At 44.3% G+C, this 15,494-nt stretch overlaps 1 protein-coding gene across 2 annotated transcripts in view; it reads right to left on the reverse strand.

Annotated features, from left to right (window-relative positions):
* LOC135515603 (nuclear pore complex protein Nup50-like) overlaps positions 1 to 15,494 on the reverse strand; it is a 43,034-nt gene that overhangs the window by 12,332 nt on the left and 15,208 nt on the right. For both annotated transcript variants that reach the window (XM_064939225.1, XM_064939224.1), the window contains 3 exons: positions 13,053 to 13,694; positions 8,553 to 8,634; positions 7,728 to 7,846 (listed from right to left, as the gene is read on the reverse strand). In XM_064939225.1, coding sequence (XP_064795297.1) covers positions 7,728 to 7,846; positions 8,553 to 8,634; positions 13,053 to 13,694 — 843 coding nt within the window. The remainder of the gene's footprint in view (positions 1 to 7,727; positions 7,847 to 8,552; positions 8,635 to 13,052; positions 13,695 to 15,494) is intronic.

Below are 15,494 nucleotides of genomic sequence, written 5' to 3' on the forward strand. Positions count from 1 at the left end.
TTAGCAGTCTCTAGATAAGGTTTAATAACATACCCAGGTTGGTGTCAGTAGTCTCTAGATAAGGTTTAATAACATACCCAGGCTGGTGTCAGCGGTCTCTAGATAAGGTTTAATAACATACCCAGGCTGGTGTCAGCGGTCTCTAGGTAAGGTTTAATAACATACCCAGGCTGGTGTCAGCAGTCTCTAGGTAAGGTTTAATAACATACCCAGGTTGGTGTCAGCGGTCTCTAGGTAAGGTTTAATAAGGTTTAATAACATACCCAGGCTGGTGTCAGCGGTCTCTAGATAAGGTTTAATAACATACCCAGGCTGGTGTCAGCAGTCTCTAGGTAAGGTTTAATAACATACCCAGGCTGGTGTCAGCAGTCTCTAGGTAAGGTTTAATAACATACCCAGGCTGGTGTCAGCGGTCTCTAGATAAGGTTTAATAACGTACCCAGGCTGGTGTCAGCAGTCTCTAGATAAGGTTTAATAACATACCCAGGCTGGTGTCGGTAGTCTCTAGATAAGGTTTAATAACATACCCAGGCTGGTGTCGGTAGTCTCTAGATAAGGTTTAATAACATACCCAGGCTGGTGTCGGTAGTCTCTAGGTAAGGTTTAATAACATACCCAGGCTGGTGTCAGCAGTCTCTAGGTAAGGTTTAATAACATACCCAGGCTGGTGTCAGCGGTCTCTAGATAAGGTTTAATAACATACCCAGGCTGGTGTCAGCGGTCTCTAGATAAGGTTTAATAACATACCCAGGCTGGTGTCAGCAGTCTCTAGGTAAGGTTTAATAACATACCCAGGCTGGTGTCAGTAGTCTCTAGATAAGGTTTAATAACATACCCAGGCTGGTGTCAGTAGTCTCTAGATAAGGTTTAATAACATACCCAGGTTGGTGTCAGTAGTCTCTAGGTAAGGTTTAATAAGGTTTAATAACATACCCAGGCTGGTGTCAGTAGTCTCTAGGTAAGGTTTAATAAGGTTTAATAACATACCCAGGCTGGTGTCAGTAGTCTCTAGATAAGGTTTAATAACATACCCAGGTTGGTGTCAGTAGTCTCTAGATAAGGTTTAATAACATACCCAGGTTGGTGTCAGTAGTCTCTAGATAAGGTTTAATAACATACCCAGGCTGGTGTCAGCAGTCTCTAGATAAGGTTTAATAACATACCCAGGCTGGTGTCAGCGGTCTCTAGGTAAGGTTTAATAACATACCCAGGTTGGTGTCAGTAGTCTCTAGATAAGGTTTAATAACATACCCAGGTTGGTGTCAGTAGTCTCTAGGTAAGGTTTAATAACATACCCAGGCTGGTGTCAGCGGTCTCTAGGTAAGGTTTAATAACATACCCAGGCTGGTGTCAGCAGTCTCTAGGTAAGGTTTAATAACATACCCAGGCTGGTGTCAGCAGTCTCTAGATAAGGTTTAATAACATACCCAGGCTGGTGTCAGCGGTCTCTAGATAAGGTTTAATAAGGTTTAATAACATACCCAGGCTGGTGTCAGTAGTCTCTAGATAAGGTTTAATAACATACCCAGGTTGGTGTCAGTGGTCTCTAGGTAAGGTTTAATAACATACCCAGGTTGGTGTCAGTAGTCTCTAGATAAGGTTTAATCAGGTTTAATAACATACCCAGGTTGGTGTCAGTAGTCTCTAGATAAGGTTTAATAACATACCCAGGCTGGTGTCAGCGGTCTCTAGATAAGGTTTAATCAGGTTTAATAACATACCCAGGCTGGTGTCAGCGGTCTCTAGGTAAGGTTTAATAACATACCTAGGTTGGTGTCAGCGGTCTCTAGGTAAGGTTTAATCAGGTTTAATAACATACCCAGGCTGGTGTCAGTAGTCTCTAGATAAGGTTTAATAACATACCCAGGTTGGTGTCAGCGGTCTCTAGATAAGGTTTAATAACATACCCAGGTTGGTGTCAGTGGTCTCTAGGTAAGGTTTAATAACATACCCAGGTTGGTGTCAGCGGTCTCTAGGTAAGGTTTAATCAGGTTTAATAACATACCCAGGCTGGTGTCAGTAGTCTCTAGGTAAGGTTTAATAACATACCCAGGTTGGTGTCAGTAGTCTCTAGATAAGGTTTAATAAGGTTTAATAACATACCTAGGTTGGTGTCAGCGGTCTCTAGGTAAGGTTTAATAACATACCCAGGTTGGTGTCAGCAGTCTCTAGATAAGGTTTAATAAGGTTTAATAACATACCTAGGTTGGTGTCAGCAGTCTCTAGGTAAGGTTTAATAACATACCCAGGCTGGTGTCAGTAGTCTCTAGATAAGGTTTAATAACATACCCAGGCTGGTGTCAGCGGTCTCTAGATAAGGTTTAATAACATACCTAGGTTGGTGTCAGCGGTCTCTAGATAAGGTTTAATAACATACCCAGGTTGGTGTCAGCGGTCTCTAGGTAAGGTTTAATAACATACCCAGGTTGGTGTCAGCGGTCTCTAGATAAGGTTTAATAACATACCCAGGTTGGTGTCAGCGGTCTCTAGATAAGGTTTAATAACATACCCAGGTTGGTGTCAGCGGTCTCTAGGTAAGGTTTAATAACATACCCAGGTTGGTGTCAGCGGTCTCTAGGTAAGGTTTAATAACATACCCAGGCTGGTGTCAGCGGTCTCTAGATAAGGTTTAATAACATACCCAGGCTGGTGTCAGTAGTCTCTAGGTAAGGTTTAATAAGGTTTAATAACATACCCAGGCTGGTGTCAGCAGTCTCTAGGTAAGGTTTAATAACATACCCAGGTTGGTGTCAGCAGTCTCTAGGTAAGGTTTAATAACATACCCAGGTTGGTGTCAGCAGTCTCTAGGTAAGGTTTAATCAGGTTTAATAACATACCCAGGCTGGTGTCAGCAGTCTCTAGGTAAGGTTTAATAACATACCCAGGCTGGTGTCAGCGGTCTCTAGATAAGGTTTAATAACATACCCAGGCTGGTGTCAGCGGTCTCTAGGTAAGGTTTAATAACATACCCAGGCTGGTGTCAGCGGTCTCTAGATAAGGTTTAATCAGGTTTAATAACATACCCAGGCTGGTGTCAGCAGTCTCTAGGTAAGGTTTAATCAGGTTTAATAACATACCCAGGCTGGTGTCAGTAGTCTCTAGGTAAGGTTTAATAACATACCCAGGCTGGTGTCAGTAGTCTCTAGATAAGGTTTAATAACATACCCAGGCTGGTGTCAGCGGTCTCTAGATAAGGTTTAATAACATACCCAGGCTGGTGTCAGCGGTCTCTAGGTAAGGTTTAATAACATACCCAGGCTGGTGTCAGCAGTCTCTAGGTAAGGTTTAATAACATACCCAGGCTGGTGTCAGCGGTCTCTAGGTAAGGTTTAATAACATACCCAGGTTGGTGTCAGCGGTCTCTAGATAAGGTTTAATAACATACCCAGGCTGGTGTCAGCGGTCTCTAGATAAGGTTTAATAACATACCCAGGTTGGTGTCAGTGGTCTCTAGATAAGGTTTAATAACATACCCAGGCTGGTGTCAGCGGTCTCTAGGTAAGGTTTAATAACATACCCAGGCTGGTGTCAGTAGTCTCTAGATAAGGTTTAATAACATACCCAGGCTGGTGTCAGCAGTCTCTAGATAAGGTTTAATAAGGTTTAATAACATACCCAGGCTGGTGTCAGTAGTCTCTAGGTAAGGTTTAATAACATACCCAGGTTGGTGTCAGCAGTCTCTAGATAAGGTTTAATAACATACCCAGGCTGGTGTCAGCAGTCTCTAGATAAGGTTTAATAAGGTTTAATAACATACCCAGGCTGGTGTCAGCAGTCTCTAGATAAGGTTTAATAACATACCCAGGCTGGTGTCAGCAGTCTCTAGATAAGGTTTAATAACATACCCAGGCTGGTGTCAGCAGTCTCTAGGTAAGGTTTAATCAGGTTTAATAACATACCCAGGTTGGTGTCAGCAGTCTCTAGATAAGGTTTAATAACATACCCAGGCTGGTGTCAGCAGTCTCTAGGTAAGGTTTAATCAGGTTTAATAACATACCCAGGTTGGTGTCAGCAGTCTCTAGGTAAGGTTTAATAACATACCCAGGTTGGTGTCAGCAGTCTCTAGATAAGGTTTAATAACATACCCAGGCTGGTGTCAGCAGTCTCTAGGTAAGGTTTAATCAGGTTTAATAACATACCCAGGTTGGTGTCAGCAGTCTCTAGGTAAGGTTTAATAACATACCCAGGCTGGTGTCAGTAGTCTCTAGATAAGGTTTAATAACATACCCAGGCTGGTGTCAGCGGTCTCTAGGTAAGGTTTAATAACATACCCAGGTTGGTGTCGGTAGTCTCTAGGTAAGGTTTAATAAGGTTTAATAACATACCCAGGCTGGTGTCGGTAGTCTCTAGGTAAGGTTTAATAAGGTTTAATAACGTACCCAGGCTGGTGTCGGTAGTCTCTAGGTAAGGTTTAATAACGTACCCAGGCTGGTGTCGGTAGTCTCTAGGTAAGGTTTAATAAGGTTTAATAACATACCTAGGTTGGTGTCAGCAGTCTCTAGGTAAGGTTTAATAACATACCCAGGCTGGTGTCAGTAGTCTCTAGATAAGGTTTAATAACATACCCAGGCTGGTGTCAGCGGTCTCTAGATAAGGTTTAATAACATACCTAGGTTGGTGTCAGCGGTCTCTAGATAAGGTTTAATAACATACCCAGGTTGGTGTCAGCGGTCTCTAGGTAAGGTTTAATAACATACCCAGGTTGGTGTCAGCGGTCTCTAGATAAGGTTTAATAACATACCCAGGTTGGTGTCAGCGGTCTCTAGATAAGGTTTAATAACATACCCAGGTTGGTGTCAGCGGTCTCTAGATAAGGTTTAATAACATACCCAGGCTGGTGTCAGCGGTCTCTAGGTAAGGTTTAATAACATACCCAGGCTGGTGTCAGCGGTCTCTAGATAAGGTTTAATAACATACCCAGGCTGGTGTCAGTAGTCTCTAGGTAAGGTTTAATAAGGTTTAATAACATACCCAGGCTGGTGTCAGCAGTCTCTAGGTAAGGTTTAATAACATACCCAGGTTGGTGTCAGCAGTCTCTAGGTAAGGTTTAATAACATACCCAGGTTGGTGTCAGCAGTCTCTAGGTAAGGTTTAATCAGGTTTAATAACATACCCAGGCTGGTGTCAGCAGTCTCTAGGTAAGGTTTAATAACATACCCAGGCTGGTGTCAGCGGTCTCTAGATAAGGTTTAATAACATACCCAGGCTGGTGTCAGCGGTCTCTAGGTAAGGTTTAATAACATACCCAGGCTGGTGTCAGCGGTCTCTAGATAAGGTTTAATCAGGTTTAATAACATACCCAGGCTGGTGTCAGCAGTCTCTAGGTAAGGTTTAATCAGGTTTAATAACATACCCAGGCTGGTGTCAGTAGTCTCTAGGTAAGGTTTAATAACATACCCAGGCTGGTGTCAGTAGTCTCTAGATAAGGTTTAATAACATACCCAGGCTGGTGTCAGCGGTCTCTAGATAAGGTTTAATAACATACCCAGGCTGGTGTCAGCGGTCTCTAGGTAAGGTTTAATAACATACCCAGGCTGGTGTCAGCAGTCTCTAGGTAAGGTTTAATAACATACCCAGGCTGGTGTCAGCGGTCTCTAGGTAAGGTTTAATAACATACCCAGGTTGGTGTCAGTAGTCTCTAGGTAAGGTTTAATAACATACCCAGGCTGGTGTCAGCAGTCTCTAGGTAAGGTTTAATAACATACCCAGGCTGGTGTCAGTAGTCTCTAGGTAAGGTTTAATAACATACCCAGGTTGGTGTCAGTAGTCTCTAGATAAGGTTTAATAACATACCCAGGCTGGTGTCAGCGGTCTCTAGATAAGGTTTAATAACATACCCAGGTTGGTGTCAGTGGTCTCTAGATAAGGTTTAATAACATACCCAGGCTGGTGTCAGCAGTCTCTAGATAAGGTTTAATAAGGTTTAATAACATACCCAGGCTGGTGTCAGTAGTCTCTAGGTAAGGTTTAATAACATACCCAGGTTGGTGTCAGCAGTCTCTAGATAAGGTTTAATAACATACCCAGGCTGGTGTCAGCAGTCTCTAGATAAGGTTTAATAAGGTTTAATAACATACCCAGGCTGGTGTCAGCAGTCTCTAGATAAGGTTTAATAACATACCCAGGCTGGTGTCAGCAGTCTCTAGATAAGGTTTAATAACATACCCAGGCTGGTGTCAGCAGTCTCTAGGTAAGGTTTAATCAGGTTTAATAACATACCCAGGTTGGTGTCAGCAGTCTCTAGATAAGGTTTAATAACATACCCAGGCTGGTGTCAGCAGTCTCTAGGTAAGGTTTAATCAGGTTTAATAACATACCCAGGTTGGTGTCAGCAGTCTCTAGGTAAGGTTTAATAACATACCCAGGTTGGTGTCAGCAGTCTCTAGATAAGGTTTAATAACATACCCAGGCTGGTGTCAGCAGTCTCTAGGTAAGGTTTAATCAGGTTTAATAACATACCCAGGTTGGTGTCAGCAGTCTCTAGGTAAGGTTTAATAACATACCCAGGCTGGTGTCAGTAGTCTCTAGATAAGGTTTAATAACATACCCAGGCTGGTGTCAGCGGTCTCTAGGTAAGGTTTAATAACATACCCAGGTTGGTGTCGGTAGTCTCTAGGTAAGGTTTAATAAGGTTTAATAACATACCCAGGCTGGTGTCGGTAGTCTCTAGGTAAGGTTTAATAAGGTTTAATAACGTACCCAGGCTGGTGTCGGTAGTCTCTAGGTAAGGTTTAATAACGTACCCAGGCTGGTGTCGGTAGTCTCTAGGTAAGGTTTAATAACATACCCAGGTTGGTGTCGGTAGTCTCTAGGTAAGGTTTAATCAGGTTTAATAACATACCCAGGCTGGTGTCAGCAGTCTCTAGGTAAGGTTTAATAAGATTTAATAACATACCCAGGTTGGTGTCAGTAGTCTCTAGGTAAGGTTTAATAACATACCCAGGTTGGTGTCAGTAGTCTCTAGGTAAGGTTTAATAACATACCCAGGCTGGTGTCAGCAGTCTCTAGATAAGGTTTAATAACATACCCAGGCTGGTGTCAGTAGTCTCTAGATAAGGTTTAATAACATACCCAGGTTGGTGTCAGCAGTCTCTAGGTAAGGTTTAATAACATACCCAGGTTGGTGTCAGCAGTCTCTAGATAAGGTTTAATAACATACCCAGGTTGGTGTCAGCAGTCTCTAGATAAGGTTTAATAACATACCCAGACTGGTGTCAGCAGTCTCTAGATAAGGTTTAATAACATACCCAGGCTGGTGTCAGCAGTCTCTAGGTAAGGTTTAATAAGATTTAATAACATACCCAGGTTGGTGTCAGTAGTCTCTAGATAAGGTTTAATAACATACCCAGGCTGGTGTCAGTAGTCTCTAGGTAAGGTTTAATAACATACCCAGGTTGGTGTCAGTAGTCTCTAGATAAGGTTTAATAACATACCCAGGTTGGTGTCAGCGGTCTCTAGATAAGGTTTAATAACATACCCAGGTTGGTGTCAGTAGTCTCTAGATAAGGTTTAATAACATACCCAGGTTGGTGTCAGCGGTCTCTAGATAAGGTTCAATAAGGTTTAATAACATACCCAGGTTGGTGTCAGCGGTCTCTAGATAAGGTTTAATAACATACCCAGGTTGGTGTCAGCGGTCTCTAGATAAGGTTTAATCAGGTTTAATAACATACCCAGGTTGGTGTCAGCGGTCTCTAGATAAGGTTTAATCAGGTTTAATAACATACCCAGGTTGGTGTCAGCGCGGACTAGCAGCTGTGTCTTTCCGTCTGAGGTGGTTTTCAGATGCAGCGTTCCAACTCCCTTCTCCTTGAACTCCGTCTCTTTCTTATAGAACAGTTTACACCTGGAACACACACACACACGACTAACGTCAAGTTCATCGTTTGGAAGATTTCTGAAAAATACTGGACGTGTGTAACAAATACAAACGCATTGAGTTAATTCACTGTTTTATTTACTGTTTCATAAGCATAAGAATATATAGATATTTTTTTACATTTATTTAACTAGGCAAATCAGTGAAGAACAAAATTCTTATTTTCAATGACGGCCTAGTGGGTTAACTGCCTGTTCAGGGGCAGAACGACAGATTTGTACCTTGTCAGCTCGGGGATTTGAACTTGCAACCTTCCGGTTACTAGTCCAACACTCTAACCACTAGGCTACCCTGCCGCCCCCATTGTACAGTTCTAATATAAATATAACACTGCAAGAGCGTCTGTCAACCGTGAGCCATAATGCATCCCATAATGCATCCCATAATGCATCCCATAATGCATCCCATAATGCATCCCATAATGCATCCCATAATGCATCCCATAATGCATCCCATAATGCATGCCATAATGCATGCCATAATGCATCTCATAATGCATCCCATAATGCATCCCATAATGCATCCCATAATGCATCCCATAATGCATCCCATAATGCATCCCATAATGCATCCCATAATGCATCCCATAATACATCCCATAGGGTAATTCGAAGACAGATCCTACAGATGTATAGAGCCATACTTTTAAATGTTTCTGTAAAAGGAGACCTACTTTTTGGAGTAGAACGCGTCAGTCTCCTTAATCTCCTGGACTTCCACTTTGGGAGGTTCATCCGACTCCTCCCCGTTTTCATCTACGGGACGACAAGGAAGAGACGGAGCATGCAACACTGTGTTTTAGTCTCTGATAACCAAATGGACAGATGAAACAAAAACATTCGGCCTAAATCCACTTTACACGAAGAACATTTACAAAATACACTATTTATTTTCCACAATGACCTTACATGTGAGCTCAGCCTCTTGGATGTGATTAAAATGGAGAGATTTAAGTCCTTGAATGTGATTTTTTTTAAAGAGATTTAAATCACTGGGACTAAAAACCTGAATGTGAGATTTTAGAGAGGTTTAATCTGGCATTAAAAAATCTGAATGTGAGCTCTAATAGATGTTTAATATCTGGGATTAAAAACCTGAATGTGAGATTTTAGAGAGGTTTAATCTGACATTAAAAACGTGAATGTGAGATTTTAGAGAGGTTTAATCTGGCATTAAAAACCTGAATGTGAGATCTGATAGAGGTTTAATCTGGGATTAAAAACCTGCATGTGAGTATGTTGTCTATCACTAGCAGCACCATATCACTAGGTAACATTCTGAGTATGTTGTCTATCAGCACCATATCACCAGGTAACATTCTGAGTATGTTGTCTATCACTAGCAGCACCATATCACCAGGTAACATTGAGTATGTTGTCTAACAGCACCATATCACCACGTAACATTCTGAGTATGTTGTCTAACAGCACCATATCACCAGGTAACAATCTGAGTATGTTGTCTAGCAGCACCATATCACCAGGTAACATTCTGAGTATGTTGTCTATCAGCACCATATCACCAGGTAACATTCTGAGTATGTTGTCTATCAGCACCATATCACCAATTAACATTCTGAGTATGTTGTCTAGCAGCACCATATCACTAGGTAACATTGAGTATGTTGTCTAACAGCACCATATCACCACGTAACATTCTGAGTATGTTGTCTAACAGCACCATATCACCAGGTAACATTCTGAGTATGTTGTCTATCACTAGCAGCACCATATCACCAGGTAACATTCTGAGTGTGTTGTCTAGCAGCACCATATCACCAGGTAACATTCTGAGTATGTTGTCTAGCAGCACCATATCACCAGGTAACATTCTGAGTATGTTGTCTAGTAGCACCATATCACCAGGTAACATTCTGAGTATGTTGTCTAGTAGCACCATATCACCAGGTAACATTCTGAGTATGTTGTCTAGCAGCACCATATCACCAGGTAACATTCTGAGTATGTTGTCTAGTAGCACCATATCACCAGGTAACATTCTGAGTATGTTGTCTAGCAGCACCATATCACCAGGTAACATTCTGAGTATGTTGTCTAGTAGCACCATATCACCAGGTAACATTCTGAGTATGTTGTCTAGCAGCACCATATCACCAGGTAATAATTTGAGTATGTTGTCTAGCAGCACCATATCACCAGGTTACATTCTGAGTATGTTGTCTATCACTAACAGCACCATATCACCAGGTAACAATCTGAGTATGTTGTCTATCACTAGCAGCACCATATCACCAGGTAACATTCTGAGTATGTTGTCTATCACTAACAGCACCATATCACCAGGTAACAATCTGAGTATGTTGTCTATTAGCACCATATCACCAGGTAACATTCTGAGTATGTTGTCTAGCAGCACCATATCACCAGGTAACATTATGAGTATGTTGTCTATCACTAACAGCACCATATCACCAGGTAACAATCTGAGTATGTTGTCTATCAGCACCATATCACCAGGTAACATTCTGAGTATGTTGTCTAGCAGCACCATATCACCAGGTAACATTCTGAGTATGTTGTCTATCACTAGCAGCACCATATCACCAGGTAACATTCTGAGTATGATGTATATCACTAGCAGCACCATATCACCAGGTAACAATCTGAGTATGTTGTCTAACAGCACCATATCACCAGGTAACATTCTGAGTATGATGTATATCACTAGCAGCACCATATCACCAGGTAACAATCTGAGTATGTTGTCTATCACTAGCAGCACCATATCACCAGGTAACATTCTGAGTATGTTGTCTATCACTAACAGCACCATATCACCAGGTAACATTCTGAGTATGTTGTCTATCACTAGCAGCACCATATCACCAGGTAACATTCTGAGTATGTTGCCTATCACTATCAGCACCATATCACCAGGTAACATTGAGTATGTTGTCTAACAGCACCATATCACCAGGTAACATTCTGAGTATGTTGTCTAACAGCACCATATCACCAGGTAACATTCTGAGTATGTTGTCTATCACTAACAGCACCATATCACCAGGTAACATTCTGAGTATGTTGTCTAGCAGCACCATATCACCAGGTAACATTCTGAGTATGATGTATATCACTAGCAGCACCATATCACCAGGTAACAATCTGAGTATGTTGTCTAACAGCACCATATCACCAGGTAACATTCTGAGTATGATGTATATCACTAGCAGCACCATATCACCAGGTAACAATCTGAGTATGTTGTCTATCACTAGCAGCACCATATCACCAGGTAACATTCTGAGTATGTTGTCTATCACTAACAGCACCATATCACCAGGTAACATTCTGAGTATGTTGTCTATCACTAGCAGCACCATATCACCAGGTAACATTCTGAGTATGTTGCCTATCACTATCAGCACCATATCACCAGGTAACATTGAGTATGTTGTCTAACAGCACCATATCACCAGGTAACATTCTGAGTATGTTGTCTATCACTAACAGCACCATATCACCAGGTAACATTCTGAGTATGTTGTCTATCACTAGCAGCACCATATCACCAGGTAACATTCTGAGTATGTTGCCTATCACTATCAGCACCATATCACCAGGTAACATTGAGTATGTTGTCTATCAGCACCATATCACCAGGTAACATTCTGAGTATGTTGTCTATCACTAACAGCACCATATCACCAGGTAACATTCTGAGTATGTTGTCTAGCAGCACCACATCACCAGGTATCATTCTGAGTATGTTGTCCATCACTAGCAGCACCATATCACCAGGTATCATTCTGAGTATGTTGTCTAGCAGCACCATATCACCAAGTAACATTCTGAGTATGTTGTCTAGCAGCACCATATCACCAGGTAACATTCTGAGTATGTTGTCTAACAGCACCATATCACCAGGTACCCTCCATACATAACACCTACCATATCGTACCTGTTGTCTAACAGCACCATATCACCAGGTACCCTACATAACACCCTCCATATCGTACCTGTGGTCTAACAGCACCATATCACCAGGTACCCTCCATACATAACACCTTCCATATCGTACCTGTTGTCTAACAGCACCATATCACCAGGTACCCTACATAACACCCTCCATATCGTACCTGTTGTCTAACAGCACCATATCACCAGGTACCCTCCATACATAACACCTTTCATATCGTACCTGTGGTCTAACAGCACCATATCACCAGGTAACATTCTGAGTATGTTGTCTATCACTAGCAGCACCATATCACCAGGTAACATTCTGAGTATGTTGCCTATCACTATCAGCACCATATCACCAGGTAACATTGAGTATGTTGTCTAACAGCACCATATCACCAGGTAACATTCTGAGTATGTTGTCTATCACTAACAGCACCATATCACCAGGTAACATTCTGAGTATGTTGTCTATCACTAGCAGCACCATATCACCAGGTAACATTCTGAGTATGTTGCCTATCACTATCAGCACCATATCACCAGGTAACATTGAGTATGTTGTCTATCAGCACCATATCACCAGGTAACATTCTGAGTATGTTGTCTATCACTAACAGCACCATATCACCAGGTAACATTCTGAGTATGTTGTCTAGCAGCACCATATCACCAGGTATCATTCTGAGTATGTTGTCTAGCAGCACCATATCACCAGGTAACATTCTGAGTATGTTGTCTAGCAGCACCATATCACCAGGTAACATTCTGAGTATGTTGTCTAACAGCACCATATCACCAGGTACCCTCCATACATAACACCTACCATATCGTACCTGTTGTCTAACAGCACCATATCACCAGGTACCCTACATAACACCCTCCATATCGTACCTGTGGTCTAACAGCACCATATCACCAGGTACCCTCCATACATAACACCTTCCATATCGTACCTGTTGTCTAACAGCACCATATCACCAGGTACCCTACATAACACCCTCCATATCGTACCTGTGGTCTAACAGCACCATATCACCAAGTACCCTACATAACACCCTCCATATCGTACCTGTGGTCTAACAGCACCATATCACCAGGTACCCTCCATACATAACACCTTTCATATCGTACCTGTTGTCTAACAGCACCATATCACCAGGTACCCTACATAACACCCTCCATATCGTACCTGTGGTCTAACAGCACCATATCACCAGGTACCCTACATAACACCCTCCATATTGTACCTGTGGTCTGGGTGGGGGCAGCCTCCGCTTTGGCCCCACTGAAGGAGAAGGCAGGAGGAGCAGCGCCTCCAAACAGGGAGGAGGAGGAGACACTAGGAGCTCCTCCGGTGCTCAGAGTCCCCAACACTGAGCTGTTCCCCTTCTGGCCCAAGCTAAAGCTGATGCCAGCGGGGATCGGAGCAGGAGCGGCTGGGCTGTCCACCGGGGCTCTGCCGTCCTTGTCCTTACTGAAGGAGAACACCGGGGGCGCGGCGGTCGGGCCGGCGGTGCTGGAGGAGGGTGGTGTACTGACTGCCCGCTTCTCCTCTGGTTCCTCTGCTCTGCTACTGCTCTCTGAGCCTCCGTCCACCACCACAGCAGCTCCAGTCCCTCCGTACTTCTTATCGATGCTGGCCAGGTGCTTTTCATAGTCCCTGAAGATGGGGTTTAGGTCACAGAGAGGGTTTCCGTTGACGTGCTTGGTGATCCAGTCCCTGACAGAGCAGTTGAGAGCTGTGAGCTGCCTACTGTATTCCTGGTTGTTACCGCTGTTAGAGGAGAGAGAGGAGCTGAGAGACCGACTGGAAACCGCGGGGGAGGAACCATTAGACTGCTGCCCTGTGATGACAGCACTGGAGGAGGGGCCGCTGAATGTTAACGAACCTAGGAGAGGAGGAGGGGGAGGAAGAGAGGGGATAGAGGAGAGGGGATAGAGGGGAGGAGATGGGATAGAGGAGAGGAGGAGAGGGGATAGAGGAGAGGAGATAGAGGGGGGATAGAGGAGAGGAGATAGAGGGGGAGGAGAGGGGATAGAGGAGGAGAGAGGAGAGGGGATAGAGGAGAGGAGGAGGGGGATAGAGGGAGGAGGGAGGAGAGGAGGAGGAGGGGGAGGAAGAGGGGGATAGAGGAGAGGGGATAGAGGGGAGGAGGAGAGGGGGAGAGGGGATAGAGGGGAGGAGGAAAGGAGGAGAGGGGAGGAGGAGGGGGGATAGAGGAGAGGAGGAGGGGGGATAGAGGAGGAGGAGATAGAGGAGAGGAGGGGGATAGAGGAGAGGAGGAGAGGGGATAGAGAGGGAGGAGGAGGAGGGGGAGGGAGAGGAGAGGAGGAGGGGGATAGAGGAGAGGAGGAGGGGGATAGAGGAGAGGAGGAGGGGGATAGAGGAGAGGAGGAGAGGGGATAGAGGAGAGGAGGAGGGGGGATAGAGGGGAGGAGGAGATGAAGAGAGAACGAGAATGTAAACGTTACAGAAGGAGAGAGAAGCCGTGATACCTCACAGTAGCCTTAAGGCTTCAGCGTGAGTCTCCTGGCGCCTAGCAACACAACGTTGCCATACCTTCCTCCTTCGCCAGAAAAACAAGAAGGGGAAAAGAAAAGGGCAATAGTACCGTTTGTCCATCTTGAGATGCTGTAGCTGGTAAACACCCAAAATAACTCCAGAAATATATATTTCTCCATCACAAAATGGCGTCCTCATAAATGGACAAACTGTTTCAGATGGGAAGCACGCGGACGCCCGCAGTATGCCCTGTTTTTCAGGTGGGAAGCCTGCGGACGCCCGCAGTATGCCCTGTGTTTCAGATGGGAAGCCTGCGGACGCCCGCAGTATGCCCTGTGTTTCAGATGGGAAGCCTGCGGACGCCCGCAGTATGCCCTGTGTTTCAGGTGGGAAGCCTGCGGACGCCCGCAGTATGCCATGTGTTTCAGATGGGAAGCATGCGGACGCCCGCAGTATGCCCTGTGTTTCAGATGGGAAGCCTGCGGACGCCCGCAGTATGCCCTGTGTTTCAGATGGGAAGCATGCGGACGCCCGCAGTATGCCCTGTGTTTCAGATGGGAAGCACGTGGACGCCCGCAGTATGCCATGTGTTTGACGGTAGAGAAGAAGAGCTGTGTGGCTGTGACAGCACCACACAGAGCGAGAGAAGGAGAACAAGCACGTCCTAGACTGACTGACTACTGGAGCATTTCTGGTCTGCCATTCTGCCCTCAGGCACCACACTGGGAGAGGAGCTGACACACACAGCGAACCCCACTGACTCAGCTCCATTATCCTCCTACCAGATCCACACAGCGAACCCCACTGACTCAGCTCCATTAACCTGTAATACCAGATCCACACAGCGAACCCCACTGATTCAGCTCCATTATCCTGTAATACCAGATCCACACAGGGAACCCCACTGATTCAGCTCCATTATCCTGTAATACCAGATCCACAGAGGGAACCCCACTGATTCAGCTCCATTATCCTGTAATACCAGATCCACACAGCGAACCCCACTGATTCAGCTCCATTAACCTCATACCAGATCCACAGAGGGAACCCCACTGATTCAGCTCCATTATCCTGTAATACCAGATCCACACAACGAACCCCACTGATTCAGCTCCATTAACCTCATACCAGATCCACAGAGGGAACCCCACTGATTCAGCTCCATTAACCTGTAATACCAGATCCA

The sequence above is a fragment of the Oncorhynchus masou genome, chromosome 27 (genome assembly GCF_036934945.1).
Source record: "Oncorhynchus masou masou isolate Uvic2021 chromosome 27, UVic_Omas_1.1, whole genome shotgun sequence".
NCBI classification, from domain to species: domain Eukaryota; kingdom Metazoa; phylum Chordata; class Actinopteri; order Salmoniformes; family Salmonidae; genus Oncorhynchus; species Oncorhynchus masou.